This window comes from Anomalospiza imberbis, chromosome 9 (assembly GCF_031753505.1).
Source record: "Anomalospiza imberbis isolate Cuckoo-Finch-1a 21T00152 chromosome 9, ASM3175350v1, whole genome shotgun sequence".
NCBI lineage: Eukaryota > Metazoa > Chordata > Aves > Passeriformes > Viduidae > Anomalospiza > Anomalospiza imberbis.
The window spans coordinates 17,146,172-17,163,052 of NC_089689.1; the positions used below are offsets into that span (position 1 = coordinate 17,146,172).

The window sequence follows — 16,881 nt, forward strand, 5'->3', positions numbered from 1 at the left end:
TATAGTTAGTTATATAATCTGGTGAAGCTGCATTCTTTTTGTGATTGTTACAGATTCTTAAGGAACAGGATTACTGTGGGAATTATCTTAATCTAGAAACACTAAATTGGGAGATTAAAACAACCTGCTTCCACCAAAGCAGTAATTAAGTTTTTTACACAAAAGAGCAGCCTCTGGCTGTGTGTGGATGCAGGGCAGAGCTCCTCCAGACGCTCTGGCCACAGCCAGGAGCCTCCTTTGCTCTGCTGGCCTGTGCTGTTGTCTGCTGGGTGAGACTCCTTTGGCATCAGGAGCAGCTCTTGTTCACCAGGGACTGGAAGAGGTTAACAGCAGAGGGCAGAGCCTGCAGTGGATTTCAGAGAGCAAATTGTCCTTGGACTTCCTTCAGTTGTGACCTCTGCTTCCAGGTAAAGAAAATGGGTGTGGGTGCTTTTACAGAGGCAGCTCCAAGGCTTGCACCAAAATCACATACAAATGGTTTTACCCAAGCACTGATGACCATGTGCAGGGCTGGGTCACAACCAAGAACTGTAGTTTGTAGTCCCCAAGGAAAAGCAGAAATGCAAAGGTAGGTCTGTGCTTTTTTTGCTGCCAAGTGTTAGGGATATGATACACGTAGGTGGATTTAGGAGTGGACTAGGGGCATTTGTAGAGTTTTAATCCTTTCCTGTTTGTTTAAATAGGATTTTCCACATTCCAAACACTGCTGCTGCTGTGTGGCTGATTCACCTTTTTGCTTCTCCCCCTTTTAGCTTCCCAAAGTGCTCATTACAGGAGCATGCAAGAGGTGGGTGGGGATGGTATGGAGTGTGGAATAGTGGGGTGGCTTAAGCCACTGGGGACCTACATGCTCAGAAACTTCAGGTTTTTTCATCTGTCTTTCCCAAATGTGTAACCTGTATGTATGTTTGTTAATGCACCAGACAAGAAATGGATCTGCAACTATTCAGGCATGTTCTAAAAATAGAGGGCAACATCCCCAACAGATATGCAGGGATTTTGCAGAATAAATCTATAAATCTGATAAACCAGAGACACACGTGGTATTTCCACTGTCAGATCTTAACCCCTTCCCCTTCTTCCCCATCCCAAGGAATAGGATGGGGACTCTTGACAGTATGTGTCTTTTGATATAGGAAGCTGTTGTCTCACATTCTGCATCTGAAAGATGCTTATTTGGGGTGTGGGGGGAAATGATGTTGCACTGTCATGTAACTATGATACATTTGCTTTAAAATGTCATCCTACATAGTGAATTTCTGTTTTCATTCTGCTTGTCCCTTAGAACCAAGCAGGAAAACCTGTAATGTGTCTTAACATCTTCAGGGCAAAACTGGAACAGCCTGACATGAGATGATGCAAAGCTGACCCTACAGCTTTGAGCATCTAGAATTGTATTAGACAGATTAAAGGATCCTGATGGGATGTATAATCTCATGTCTCCTGTGTTACTTGGGAACAGAGATGAGGAGGAAAATGGCTCTCAGGAGGATTACTCCCTTTCCATTGGGGCATTCCTGCAGTTTCCCAAACTACTTTACTCTAGGGAGGGAGGGGAGCTGATAAGCTGAATCCTGATCTGCTGCCTCTTTGGCCTTGCTGTTAGGAAAACCCATCTGAAATCCCTCTTTCTTTTGGGATATTTTCTTAAAACTCTTAAGAGTGCCTCTGTGGTGGGGAACAAGGCTCCCATTGAGGCTGCTGCCTCTTCTGGGGAGTAGTGGCAGAGCTGCAGTGGAGGATGTTGAGTGAGCTTTCCAGATAAGCCATGGCCATCTGATTGACTGTAGCTTGCAGCCCTGTTAATCAAAAGAAATCTGTGGAGGATGCTCTGAGGTGGTGTACTAATGAAGTCCAAGCCTGATAATAGGTGAGCTTTTTAATTAGTCAGTTGTATTAGTCAGATGTTTACATATCTGTGTAGAGCAGGCTGTTATTTAAATATTGATTTAACAGAGGAGCAGTGTTTTCTTCCTGTTCGCACTCTGACTGCAAACACTGCTGCAGATGCTAGGGACATGCTTGTTGAATTTTCCTTGGTTTTAATTTAGAATTAGTTCAATGTGAAGGACAAGGAATATTGCTATAATATTTAAACTTCAAAGTAACAACGAGGAGATCATTTTTCAAACCACGTCCTATCTAGTGGCTCCAAACCTCTCTTAAATCTGACCAAAGTTCAATCAAAGTGCTGAAAGTGCATGATAGAGAGATCCTGGCTGTAGAAAATTGAAGGGCCATGTCTTTGACACTGCCTAACCCCAATTTGCAGTGTTTATTTTGGGATGCAGGAGCCTTACACTAAACCTGTTTTCTCCTTGGCTGTGCTTTACTCTGACGAAGCAGAGCACTGGGGCTGGCTATTGCTTGTCAGCTGAAGATCCTTTCTGCAAATCCCCTGTGTGTCAGTTGTCTTTTGTGCTTTAGTGTCTACTGTGACCACATGGACATTTGTTTGACAGGAGTCTGTGACCCTCAAACAGTTTGGTGAGTCATGGAAAGAGTGAACTCACCCGTATAGAGTTTAATCTGTCCTCCTCTGATAGATTTAATTTCTGCCTGACAGGCTCTGCTCAGTTACACAGTGTCTGACCTGGCTATTGAAACCCAGGAGCAGCAGAACCAGAGAGTCCTCTCTGGATGGAGAGTGGGCATTAATATTCATGAGCTGTTACTTATTTACACTGGTAAATATTAAAACTTCTGTATAACACCATTTGATCTCTCTGAGGGATAATTATCTTTTGCCAGAAATGCACAGCTACAGTCAGCTTATAAAAGCTGTTTGCTCTAAATAATACTGATTTATTTGAGAGAACAATATATTTTAATGGACTTGGTTTTCTGTTCATAAGCACTTGCCAGGATTAAGTAACAATGTTTGTAAACTGATGATAGCAAGTAAAAGTGGTTCAGAGTCCTGACAGAGCTTTGAAAATTATTATTTAAGGAGATTTATTATTTTCCTGTATTACGGAAAAATAGCAGGGAACCTGGGTCCAAATCAATTGTTCTTTAACCACACTGTGAGGAAACAAATTGATAAGGTTAATGAAATAATAATCTTTACTGTAAGATTCTTTATTTCCAAAGCTAAACATGTTCTGCTGAAATAGAGGTCTTTCAATAAGAAGTTTGCTGGTTCTAAAGGTGATAATGGGCTCTAAGCATCCCATGAGAAAAGTGTTTCTTGTTTCTAAATCCATTACTATCTGCTTCTCCAGCTCTGCACGGTATAATGTGCATTTTCTTGATCCTCCATCTCTTCTTTTGTTTTCTGTAGTCATATGCTGAAGGAAAGAAAACCAGGCAATAATGCACTGTTAAGCTTGGAAACCTGTATGTGACCCCATTGCTTTGCAGTGCATTGTGCCAGTGCTGTCACAAATTAATGAAAATAGGCATCACCATGGGCTACATCAACCAAAGAAATGGCAGTTTAGTTATTATGACAGTTTAGTTATTTAGTATTATTAAACCATTTACCAAAGAATGGATAGGCAAGATTCGTATGTAAAGAATGGACAAAACGTAACTCTTTGAACAAGCAACAAGTGTAAAATGAAAAGCAAATTTATAGTTGTTAAATGTCCATAGGCTCTAATGCTCTTGCAGGGGGTTCATTTTATCAAGAAATACACTATATGAACTGGGACCATCTTTTCTATTTTTAAGAACCATAGATATGAAATAAAGAGCTGCTAAACAATTCTGATTATGCCCATCCTGATTTTTTGTGGAAAATCCTGTCTAGCAATACAGGTGCATTTTAAAGATAAAAAGAAACATAGAAAATGTTCTTAATTGCAAGTATAACATACTGTTTTTTGTCTCTCTGTCTCCAGCCTAATTTCAATTCTGTTTTGGCTTGAAACTTTTGATACTCTTTAAACTCCTCTTCACAGTACTTCAGATATTTGACTTCTCTTTCAAAGTAATCAAGTACGTTGGTATGCTGTAAACACAGTGACAAACAAGGGTCATTACATGCTCAGAGACACAGATCTCTTGCTGATGATCTGAATGGTATTAATGTTTTATCTAAATTGGAAATATAAATATCTCTATTTATCCCAGTAGTTTGCAGCAAAACAATACAAAGATGTGACCAACTTCAGGCACAAAGAAACCATAAACTACCATACTTTGGTAGTACATTATGCATTTATTTTATCTGGGTTTCCGTGTTTTAGTTTTTATTAGTCTCTTCATCAGCCTAGTATTTTTCAGTGAATACTTCTGTTACAACATTAACATTAATCTAAATTAACATTAATCTAAACATTAGTGACTGTTCTTTGGTTGACAATTCTGCACCCTAAAGAGTTTACTTCCAAAGCCCAGGTAATCTGTGCAGAAGCAATGTGTTTCCTCAGATCACTCAGTTAGCTCCTGCCTTGCTTTGGAGAAGTTATTTTTACTAAAATGAAGCTGCTGACATGATGTTTTATTGCTACCTACCGCATCTCTGTGCATGGCAAACCTTTATGGGATGTTTATGAACTATTTAAGTGCCTACATAAACATAAAACTGCAACAGAATGGGAAGATAGTTTTGTGAGGCAGGAGTAACAGACTAGGCAGCAGGCAAGACTGCTAGACTGGCACACTAGCTTGATATTTGGCTGGGAGGTGAAGGATAAGAAAAACTGAAAACTATGTAGAAAAAAAAGGAAATTAAAACTGCTTGCATTGTTCCCATGGCCTTTTGGTACACATAGTCCTTATTTCAAGAGTATGAAGGAGTGGGAATGTTAGTGACATTTTTCAAAAAATGCTTTCACTGACCTAGAACCTGGTATGAAGACATGTAAATTGAATTACCAAATTTAAAAGGAAAAAAAAATAACACAAATGTGGACAAGAAGGTGTAAAGAAAAAGCAATTCAGTATATACACATTACTGTGCACTCTAAAACATCGTTTTACTGCATGAAAGGTGTCATTTTATGGATGTGGCAAAAAATGCTACCTCTTAATTGTGTTTTCATGTAGCCAGGTTGGAACAGTGGAATTCTGCCACCTGTCACTGAGATTTCCTTTAGTTGACTCTCATCTAAGCTCTGTACAAAGCTAGCTTGGCTACAGGTGATCTTTGGAGAATATGGCTAGACTGACCTCAAATTAATTGCCATTATTTGAAGGCATTTTTCTCTAGGCAGACTTGTTTCTGTGTTGGAGTTTTCAGGATAAAGTGTCAAAGAGATTTAATAAAAATTCTTACTAACCTCATTACTTGAAGGGTGACATAATGTTTGACAGATTTCCAAAATATGCAGAACTCCAAGATTGTCAGAAACAGCCAGAAAATGCTGCTTTGCTGAAAGATATTTGACAAAAAAGTATAAACAATTCAAATTCCAACAGCAATGTGAACCTCCACCCAAAGACAAGCTACAGAGGATTTGTTTTTTTTTTTCCTTGTCTTTTTAGTTTGTTGTTCACTGCAGAAAAAAACCCCAACCTTTTTGCTCTGTTATTTTATTAATCCCTTTAAAGTTTTTATTTTAACAGACTTTTTTAAAATGAAGTCTTTTCAGTTGCTTTTATGCCGTGGTAGTGCACTTAGAAATGATGTATCTATTTTTGTATGTATATTGTTAAATCTGTGGAAGTATATAGGATCTTATGTAAGATCATTTGTAATGAGATTTGTGTACCTTGGAGTCATGGGCTATTTTGCAAATAGGGTAGCACAATAAAGTGCAATCACCATCTACATACCTGAGGCACTGGAGGGGCTGATGAAAGTGATGATTGATTTGGAGATGTTCTGGAAATGAGATGGCTCATGAGTTTTCTTCAGTAAGTCCCAAATATCTATATTTCCATTGTCTCTGCCAATGAAGAAAACTCCTGGTCTTGTTAAGGACCATTGTCCCGCAGTGTATCTTCCTGCAGAGCAGCTTGACTGAAGGATTGGTCCATTCTTAATTTTTTTTTTGAAAACAAAAGATAGACCAGACAATCAAACAGCACTATCAACTCAATACTTTAGATTTTCTATCCATGGAAAATGCTCACAATTTGAATTGTCCCATTACAAAAATTGTATCAATGGCAAAATTCCAGCTATCTGCTGCAGATAAAAAGGATTGTAGGGAAGTTAAAAACCTGGTATCTCACTTCCAGTCTCTTCACATAATCTGCCTGTCTGCTGTTAAAACCTGTGGTTTGGAGATTTTGTCAGGTGCCACTAACCTGGGTTCCTGCATGAGACATTTAAAAACCCCCCATGTTTCTTTGTTTTCATGTGATGAAGAAACCTTGTCCTAAAATACAAGTTCCTTAGATTTGTTCAGCAGGCATTTCTCTAGCAGGAGAAATGAATAGTTGGGAAGCTATGCTTTTTACAAGGTTGGAATTTAGGAAAGTCACTTCACTTTTTCTGTAAAAGGCAAGTTTACTAAGGTTTATCTAAAATAGTTTTCTGATGTGAAGAAGATGGAAAGCTTCTTTTGTTATCTGTTTTGTTTCTAAGATATGAAGCTTCATGACTTACATGTTTCTGAAAATGCAGTCTCTGAGCCTGTTATAGTCCTGTCTTGTATACCTATCACAAATGTTACAGCTGTGTTAAAGTAACTTACTGTAACTCCTTCTTTCCAAATGGCAAACTTCTGGCCTCCAATGCTTAGAAAGATGTCTTTAAAAAATGGAGATTTCTGAAGGGTATTGATAGATTCGGTGTGGAGAGCATATTTCTGGGAGTGCTTCTGACCTAATGGAGGAAAAAGGCAGTTGCTTGTTCCTAGTGCCTTAGGGATCAAGAAACAAGAGTGCAGGACCTACCACAGGCCTGGAAGATATCAGCCTCTTTTTTTTTACTCACAAGGTACAGGAATTGGATTTGCCACAAATCTAGTTACTTTCATGATTTGTGCCAATATCTTTATGCTATTTTCTCATGCCAGCTAAAGTGCTTGCACTTTTGAGGGTGTACTGTTAAATCCAGGTGTTGTCAGTGAGAGAGACTATTAGAGCTATGAGAAAGAACCTTAAAAAGACAACGTATAGACACAAATATTTTAAAGTTAGCAATATATTAAGGCTTAAACAGGTCTTGAGAAACTTGAACTTACTAACTGGTTTTGCTGTATTAGTATCAATTTTCTTTTTCCAGTCAGAATAAACAACTTCTCCATCCTGTAATGCCAAAAAAAAATCAAGCAAATGCTAATGTTAGAGCATGGTGGCTTATTTCAAAGTGGCTTGCTTTTAAGCTGGGACTTTTCTTAATTATAATCATTGATGCCAAGATGATTTTTTGCCTTTTCTTTTATATACTTTTTATGTAACTTTGATGTATCCTCAGTATTCTTAGCATGCATACTTGTAATTCTTTAAGTGTAATAACTTAGCATAGTCCTAGTCTTCTGTTAGGCCAGGAGAGCAAATATCCTAAAGGCCTCATAGTAGGAGGCTAGAAAACCCTACATTATCTTGGGAAACAGAGGTCCTCTCTAGAACATATCCTGTAAACTGGAGATTTGGCCTCAGATGGGGGAATATCATGCCATTCATCCAGGCCTCCCATTGGGGATAAGCCAATTTGGAAGGTCTATAAATTGTATATGAGATCTGGTGTGTGTGTGCATTGCGGTGCATCCCACCCTGGGCAAGGGGCACACCAGTGAGGATCCTTATTAAATACTGAGGTAAAAACCCCTTATTCTTTAACCCTGTCTGGCTCTCGATTTTTAAGACCATGGAAAGGCATCACCATCATTAAATATGATCTGAGTTAATTAAAACCTGAATTTACAGCCAATGACTGAAAACACAGTATGGTTCTGCATCACCATTTTTCAGTTATGTATTGCCAAAACTGCTTTACTTGCCATGATGTATGTAGGCAGCTCTTCCTGCAGAATTAGGTGTTTGGTTTTGATAGTTCATGCTTTGCTCCAGTATTTGGGGAAAAGCTGACTGGAAGCAAAAAGGTAGCTAGGAGCCTGATTTTCATTTCCATATGAACTCAGAACTGGGAAAGACCCATGAATTTTAGTAGCATAGGGTAGGTAGCAGGCTATGAATAGTTGGAATTTCCAAAGAGGAAATTAAATTGGGGGGGAAAACTGTAGAATAAATGTTTTCACATGACATGTGGGAAGACACTAAAAAAATTACTAATCTTATGTGTTCTGGAATAAGGAAATACTCTTTAGTTCCTAATAAGTAGTTAAGCTCAACTATATTTTGGAAATGTCTTTTAATTCTGCTCTTGAAGTAAGGGTTCATAGTCTACTGGAGGTTTATTATTTGTAAGCACGTAGCTAAAAGTATTATTAATGTATTAATAATATAATTAATTAATATTAATAATGTATTAAAGTGGAAGTAAAAGGTGGCATGTTCAGAGACATCATTTTAGTTATACCTGAAGAAAACATGCAAGTCCATACATTTGTAAAAACTCTGTTATTTAACTGTTAAGTCTTTCAGATATCTTGGATTAACATTTTCATTGGTAATACATTATTTTCACTTACTTCATTCCCAACAAAAAAGTTTGTGGATATATTCTCTAGCAGTTCCAGGTTTTTGCTTGAAGAAGCACTCATCTCTGTATATGGGCTCTCTTTGATGGGTGCCCTTAGTGCACTCCGAGATCTCACCTTCCCTGGGGAACAACAGTGACATCTTTTTGTTACACGCTGGAATTTATTAGACCAAGCAAATCCTTTGGTCTTATAAAAGGTAGTTTGTGGATAAGGGGAATGTCAAGAAGAGATATGAAGAAAGACCACTAAGTAAAGCAGCAGTTCTGTAGGTTTACTGTTTCCTGGTGGAGTCTCCTCATTGCTGCAATTCTGAAGTCAGTTCTTCCTATGTCCAGACAATGCTTAGGGCAGCACCGTCCTGTTCTGTGCCAGTTTTACACAGCACCAGTGTCTCCGTGGGAGCTGCCCTTACCCATCACCCATAGCTGCCACAGCCAGGAGCCAACATCTCTGCTCCAGCGAATGGATTATGTTTCTAAAAATAGTTTTCTGTAATGGCTGAAAAGGACATATTGTTTCAGGGATAAAGAGATTGGGCGAGGGATTTACATAGGCTTTTAAGTGAAACTGGATAGAGTCACTGTGTATATGGAATTGCTCAGTTTGGACTTTTACATGTACATCTCTTCGTAGTCAGTACATGTAGGACACACACTGAATACCACTATACTTAAGAAATCTTTTTCTCCAGATGTGTTTAGCTATACAGCGTTTTGTTGCTCAGCTTTTATTATGTATATACTGAAATACAAGCTTATTAAAAACATTTTCCTCTGTGAGGTGTAGTAAAAATATTACCTGGGGGTTTGTAACGATACTGCAGTTTCCTTAAACTGATTCTCGTGGGACCATACTCTGTGTTGTTATCCCTTTCACGCAGATTTATCTGTTCAGAAAGAAGTGCATTTGCTAAACCATTTTGTCAGATCTTTGAGGTACAAGTCTAAATGACTTTCTGCTGTAATGGAACAGATCTTTGCAGTGTGTTTGTAATACTCCACAAACAGTATTTGCTGCCTTACATACAAGCATGGAAAAAATGCTCTTTGTGTTACTTTCTTCCTGTAAGAGTTTTGCTTTGTTTCTAGCAAAAAAAGCCCAAACAACCCAGCTCCAGTGGTCATGCTTGTTCAAAAACTGTCAGCTGCAGGTATTCTGAGCACCACAGATCAGCATTCTTAAAATTATTAACTTCTTTTTCTTACCTAACATTCTTTTCATCCTCACTTTTTTTCACAAACTGCTATGACTGTTTTCATGAGACCGAATGTTGGTTTGCTAGCAATTATGGTTCTGCTGACCATGACCATGTTGCACGATTTGGGACCCACTGAGATAGCAGAGCATCTGAAAAGGTTGACAGGAACTTACACTATTTACACAACTACTTTTGCACCTACTGCAGTTTTTTAGAAGCAGTTATGCTGTTTCTCATGAATTAGCTTTTCAAAATGCATTTTATTGAAGTTTCAAAGGAATGTTGAAGTATTTAATTTCATAATCAGAAAGAAAATCACAAGGAAGTCACAATTTGCTGGAACAAATAGAGTTGGGAAGCAGAATACGTTCCTTTGGAGTTCTGGCCATATTTACAGTTTGGCTCGATCCCTGTGTTCGGTATTTGTGGACACTACCTTTATGAGAGGTTTCCAGGAGAGATCCTCATCAGTATCTGGATCACCAGGGGGCCTGTGAGATCTTTTCTCCTCTTTTATTTTCTCAGATAAAAATTGTTCACGACGTTCAATGGATGGAATATCCCAAAATAATATTGAGCTGCAAAATAATTGTATAAGATATGATTTATAGCGTTTTGGTTTGCAGTGACACGCAATTTTCCTTCAATTTTAAAGCTTGAGGTTTTTTAACCTTTTATCTTCAAGCCTTAAATTACAGTAGAGACTCAGAAAATCAGACAAAGGCTAGATAATTAATTGCTTCTTTTACAAATGATGAAATACATTTCTTAATTTACCCTTTCATCAGTTTATTATACCAAAGCAGCTAGATACTAGTCATACAGTTTGCTTATGGACAGTTATTGGGTGAACCTACTGGCACTGCCTGGATGAAATTCCTGAAGGCTGTAGCAGGTAATTTAGTAACCCACATTGAAGATCAGTCCCAATTTTTGTGTGTACCAATTAATTTGCTGATGATCAAGGCAAATGGTCCCACTCATATTTGTCATCTCATTGGAATCTTCAGCCCTCTGACTGTTCCTTTTCTTCTACTCTGAACATTCGCTCACAGGTTTGATACAGCCAATGAAACTGTCCTCATTGCTGATATCTCTTTCCCTTTTCTAGCAGGAGTTGCTCAGGGACCTGTGCTCTTCAAGTATGACATTACAGTGACTTCCCTGTTCTTAACTTCAAAATACTTTCAGTTTGGATCCCTGGTGTGTGAGTAGTTAAAATAATTTCTTCTACGTGTATTACTTGCATTACACTGCAAACTTATTAAGAACTGCATTTGCAATCTTACTTCTCATTTAATTCTTCAAATTCTTCTCTGTTACTAGATTAGGAAAAATAACTTAGCATCATTATAAAATTTTGCTCTGACACTCCCTTTGATGTAACTAACAAATATATGATTGAGCCCAGCCATGCAGCCTTGAAGCCTTAAGGCTTCTGACATCATGAAAGGTAAACATTTATTTCCACTTTTTTCATTCTGCCCCCAGAATTCAGTCTTTCATACAGATTAATAATATAACTGTCCACAAAAGAGGAGATTCACAAAGAGTAATTCTGCCAGCTAAGTCTCCAAATTTATATATAATTTACAGTATTTCTGTAGAAATAAGCCTTAGAATCTTCTAACAGCTTTTTGTGCAGGTCACACAGACAAATGTAAGTGTGGGGATGTAGCTTTCCAGGCTAATGCATGTGTGATCAACACTCTTCTGTAGGGGGCATACACAGAATATAAATATATATATGCAAGGGGTTTCAGTTAACAAACTCTCAATGCCTTTAATGTAAAGGGTTTAACTGGGTAAGAATACAAAGTTCTTGTCTTCTGCATACAGAATTTCAACTACTCAGGATATGCTGATAGGAACCCAGAAATGTGCCAGTAAAATAATGGATTATGCCTCAAAAAGCTTTTCAAAGGAAAGTGGAAGATGTCTTGTAGAGTATGTATTGTACATACCAATCAGGGGAGCAGGTTACAAGCTGCAGGTTTTTTTCATCTCTGTTTTTAGAAGTACCACCCTTTTGGTTTTCCTGAAAATAACAGTAATAATTATTACAAGGGAAGAAAATTATGAAAGACAAAAATCACACTCTGAGATGTAAGTACTTCAACACCTAAAACAGGCTACTAGAAATTTAGTCGCTGTTTTTGCTTGGCTAAGGTTTGAAAAACAGGACTCATTAATTTCCAGTTATAAAGTCAAGGTATTTTACAAATGTGCATCAAGTGAACTGATACCAGCTTTGCCTGCTACACACCTAAAATTCTAAATTAACTTAGCAGGATAAATAGTAACTGGTATCATCGCAAATCAGACCCTCTTTAATTTGCCACGTTTGTAACTTCTTTGATGCAGCTTAACAAAAAGCCAGTAATTGAGAAATTTATCTCCAGCTGTTCAGTGTAGTGGGAGTGATGTGTCTTTGCCAAGTTTACACCATGGGTCATCTATCTTAAATTATCAGTTGGCTAGACCTCACTACGGGATTGTAACGGTGCCTTCAAATGTTAATTATTAATAGTTTAGTTTGTGTATGTGGGGTCATGCAGGTTTGATACCATTTATCATTTACCAAGTAGTTATTGGTTTATAGCAAATTAATTATAATTACTCAGGAAAATAAAGGAAAGGTGTCAGGGGTAACAAGGGATTATAGGCTAATCAAATCTAACTACCAGTATATAAAAAACAAACATATTTTGGCAAAAACTGTACTTATGAAGTATGTGGCAAAATTTCAGCTAAATTTTTTTTTTTAAACCAAATTAGGCCTACTCTGATTTTCATTCATGAGTTTGTCTACCTGGAATCACAATGGTAGTAATGCAGCCAGGCAAAGCTGAATTAGGTTCTGGGTATAACTTTGAATAATTTTTCATTAATATGTAATTATAAAACTGCTGATTTTAGGAACTGTGCCATAAAACCTGCTATGTCGTGCAAAGGCTGACACATATTCCATGTTTATATAACAAAAAGTATGTCCCAGTACATGTTGTTAAATACTGGCAAAGTGACTCCTTTGTCAGTGTTATTTATTAAGCATGGGTCTTCTGTATCTGTTATGCCAGATGAACACAAAAACAGCCTTCTGAGCCTAAACTTTGACTAAAAAAAAAACCCCACCCAAACAACAGAAACCACAACAATGTTCTGCTATCCAACCACTTTCTTCATGCTTTACATCTGGTACCAGTTAGTATCCATGACTATTGCTGTATAAAATAATAATGAACAGTGGGATCAGCTGACATTTGATGATATATGTGTGCCCCTTTTCTCACTTTTCTGGAAAAGCCACTAAGGACTGTAGTATCTGTGAAGTCCTAAATTTTTCTTCAAAAATTTATTCCTACATAATTTCCATAAACCTTTTAAAGATTTCAGTTTTCTTCTTCTTGGCCTGCTTTTCCACTGTCATTATTTTGCATTTGATTACATTTGCATTTCAAATTAATTTAGCACCATTTGCAATACTTTGATAGTAAATCAGCACCCGGTGTTCCTATAGACTGTAAGTACTTTGAAGCTTTAAAGCCATAATGGAAAAAGTAAGTTTTGAGTAGACAGGCAGCATCTAGAAAAATTAAAGTGACTACAATAACGCCATTCTTGTGTATCCAGATATTTAGGTAATTGAAGTTATTTCTTGGAATTCTTAGTGACAGGCTAGATTGCTCATAGTAGAAATTCAATACATTTTAAATATGGAAGGCTTACTATAATTTAGCATTATACTTTTCTGTAAAGTTAAGGAAATTTTTTCCAGTATTAGATTCATATCAGACTAAGAGCACAGCACAGCTGTAATGCACAAAGAACATGACAAGAGGCACCAGATTATTAGTATTTACTAAATGCAGTGAAAAATTATGAATACAAATATTAACTCTTTAGTATTTTCTCTTGAGTTTACATTAGGATTTCTGAGGTAGGAGATTAGAAAAGCAATAAAAAGAAGTGAATTTTTGAACTCACCTCAAAGTTACATGGTAGCCATTGTACATCTGTTGCTGGCTTTGTATGACAATACGGTGTGGAAGAGGCTGCACAGTGTCTCACTAGAGGTGGCTCTGTGCTACTCTGCTGGACTTGCTTAGGTGATGGCTAGAAATGTTTGAAGAAAAGATATCTTAGTATGTTTTCAAAATAAAATAGATCTATCAAAGAATAAAAGGTTACTGTGCATACTGTTAACAATTTTTCACGTATTCCAGATCAGTTTATAGAAATTTTTAGGGGTCTAATACATTCCATTTGAGGGAAAAAAAAAAAGCAAAGCATCAAAACAGGCCTTTGGATATAAAGCTCTAAATAGATTTCCAACACACCTCCCCAGACATGCAGACATCATTAATGTCTCCTCTCTTAGGGCTTTCTTCTGCTTCTCTGTTCATAAACACCTAGAATATTTTCAGTATTGCTTTCAATAACGAACAATATCTGTATTTGACAGGCTTTGTAAGCTAAGAGTGGAGGGTCTATTGGTGCCCATTAAAGAACAGACTCACTGAAACATAAGTTGCACAAAATGCAGTAAACCTTTTTAGCTATAATAATCAGGTAGAAATTATACCTGATAATTGTGATAATTGTATGATTTCATGAACTCATCAGGTTTCTTATCCTTTCTAGTGTCTCATTGCAAAGGATATCTACTCCTCTCTTTTGAGTCAGGATACCCTCATCTGTTTTTCCTCCACAGACATACAGATACACTGCAATATACTTACAATAGAAGCTTTTACCATTTTAACCGCTGTTACCTTGATTTCATAGAATCATAGAATGTTAAGAGGTTGGAGTGGACATTAAGATCCTCTAGTCCCAACCCCTCAGCCATGGACAGGGACACGTCCCACTAGACCAGGTTGCTCAAGGCCTTATCCAACCTGGCTTTGAACACTGTCAGGGTTGGGGCAACCACAGCCTCCCTGGGCAACCTGTGCCAGTGTCTCACCACCCTCACAAAGGAAACAATTTCTTCCTGATATCTAACCTAAATTTCCTCTCTTAATTTTTACCCATTACTCATTGTCCTGTCACTACAGTTGCAAACCAAGAGTCCTTCTCTGGCTTCCCCTCTAGATTCCCTTCAGATACTGGAAGGTTGCTATGAGGTCTTCATGCAACCTTCTCTTCTCCAGGCTAAACAGCCCCAACTTTTTCAGCTTGCCTTTGTAGAGGAGGTGCTCCAGTGCTCTTATCAACTGTGTGGTCCTTCCCTGGACTTGCTCCAACAGTTCCATGTCCTTCTTATGTTGGGGGCACCGGAGCTGGATGCAGTGCTCTGTGTGGGATCTCACCATAGCAGACTAGGGGCAGAATCCCTCCCTTGCCCTGCTGGCCACACTGCTTTGGTTGCAGCCCAGGATTCGGCCGGTGTTCTGTGCTGCCAGTGCTCACTGCTGGGGAACCCCTGTACACCATATCCAACCATCAGCTCTGGAATTACCTCAGTCGCTGCTGCTGCTCTTGGCTCATCCTCGGACGAGTCAATTATTTCATTAGCAACAGGCTTTGTACTTTCCAGCTTTTCTTCATGTTTAGAAATATCCCACAATACAACCTACAATGATAAATTACTATATTACAAATTATATTTGTCTATGTGTATTAATACCCTGTGCATTAATACACTTTTTTTTTCCAAATCATGGAGGTTTGGGGAAGCAGAAGAAATTTACTTTCTGCACTAGAATTTAGGAAGTCTTTGAAGTATTTTCAGCTTGATGGAATGAGAAAAAAGGTTACATTTGTCTCTAAAAACAAGTCTTTATGACTTGACCTATTTATCAGTACTACAAAGAAGCATTGTACAGTAATGGCTCAGCTATGGAATAACCAGACATAGCTTCAGTCCAGGATAAGAGAGTTTCAAGATTCTGTGACATCTGTCTTCTGTCTCTCTATGTGTTACTTTAGATGTTGAATACATCTCTTCACCCTTATTTTTATACTGGAAGAAAATACAGAAATATGCAATTTTATTTTTCAAGAGCGAAACCTGTCCATTGACACAGCCACCGGCAATGATATTTGGATCACTTGGACTGAACTGAAAGCAGCAAATGTCTTCAGGAGCCGTCAACACCAACTAGAGAGAAGAAAAACAAAATAGTTGAGAAATAGTCACACTATTTATTTGTTCTCATGTTATTTAAATACTTGGCATATTTAAAAGTCATAATTAAATACCTGGAGGCAGAGAGGGTCAAACAAAGTCCAGAGAAGTATAACTGGCTGGTGTAGCAATGATTTATTAGAAAGGTTAACTTGTTCTTCATATGAAGACTGCTGTCTTGCTGACAGTGCTATAATCCCTAATCAAAAGAGAAAATAAATTTTCTCAGAAGAGACAATTCATGTTTCAACACATTGATAATTATCCTAAATAACTTATATTTATACCTTCTGAATACAGTGAAGAAAACCCACTTAGCAGGAAAGAAACTCCAAATAAACCAACCATGTATGCTACCTTTTTTTCAGATCTACTTTAAGGAGACTATTTTTGTTACTTAACACTAGGTTATTTTAAAATGAGTCATAGAACTTATGCATCAGGATAAAACTCCTCTTTTTTTTGCTCATGCTCCTCAATGGTGTAATACTGCACCTGAAATGATGGGACAGGCATGTAGTCCTGGCCACCCACCATGAAAACAAATCTTTGTAACCCAATTCATTTTCTCACCCAGACTGCAGTGTTGGCTAGTAGTATGCTGGGAGCTGGGGCATTCTTATAGAACTTAATTGTGCCTTTAGGTCTGGCCATGCAGAGTAATAATGCACAGCAGGGAGCAGGAGTTGACATTTCGTGTGTCTTGTGATGCTCTCTGGCACTTGGCAGAGCTGTGCCCATGGTGACATTCCACACCAGTATTGGGCGTGCTATGAGAGCCAAGCATGGGCACAAGCACAACAGTATGCAAGGCCATTTGAAGAGTCTGGCACCACAGCCCTGCTTAAATGAGCCTCATGGGGGAAATTTCTCTTACCTATACTCTCCACTTATACATTAGGGTAAAGACTTGGCATGGCCCATATGACTTCTACAAAGAATTTGTCTCATTTTCCTTTTTGCCTCAAACTGGCAATTCAAACAGACATACTAAATCAGTTTTGATTTCTTTTTAAATTTGAAAGCTGATGATTTTATGAAAGATG

The 16,881-nt window shown here is 37.9% G+C and overlaps 1 protein-coding gene and 1 long non-coding RNA gene across 2 annotated transcripts in view; one reads left to right on the plus strand and one right to left on the minus strand.

Annotated features, from left to right (window-relative positions):
* LOC137479456 (uncharacterized) lies at positions 1–11,636 on the plus strand. The gene is made up of 4 exons (XR_011002267.1): positions 1–407; positions 1,286–1,394; positions 1,814–2,687; positions 10,817–11,636. It is a non-coding gene; the product is annotated as an uncharacterized lncRNA (long non-coding RNA).
* DNAI3 (dynein axonemal intermediate chain 3) overlaps positions 3,755–16,881 on the minus strand; it is a 27,199-nt gene continuing 14,072 nt past the window's right edge. Inside the window, exons 10-22 of the mRNA XM_068199907.1 lie at positions 15,910–16,034; positions 15,719–15,808; positions 15,167–15,280; positions 13,690–13,818; positions 11,667–11,740; positions 10,139–10,280; positions 9,303–9,390; positions 8,493–8,623; positions 7,083–7,146; positions 6,591–6,721; positions 5,725–5,929; positions 5,229–5,320; positions 3,755–3,955 (exon numbers count right to left, since the gene is read on the minus strand). Of these exons, the coding sequence (XP_068056008.1) occupies positions 3,770–3,955; positions 5,229–5,320; positions 5,725–5,929; positions 6,591–6,721; positions 7,083–7,146; positions 8,493–8,623; positions 9,303–9,390; positions 10,139–10,280; positions 11,667–11,740; positions 13,690–13,818; positions 15,167–15,280; positions 15,719–15,808; positions 15,910–16,034 (1,571 nt within the window). The 3' untranslated portion in view covers positions 3,755–3,769. The remainder of the gene's footprint in view (positions 3,956–5,228; positions 5,321–5,724; positions 5,930–6,590; positions 6,722–7,082; positions 7,147–8,492; positions 8,624–9,302; positions 9,391–10,138; positions 10,281–11,666; positions 11,741–13,689; positions 13,819–15,166; positions 15,281–15,718; positions 15,809–15,909; positions 16,035–16,881) is intronic.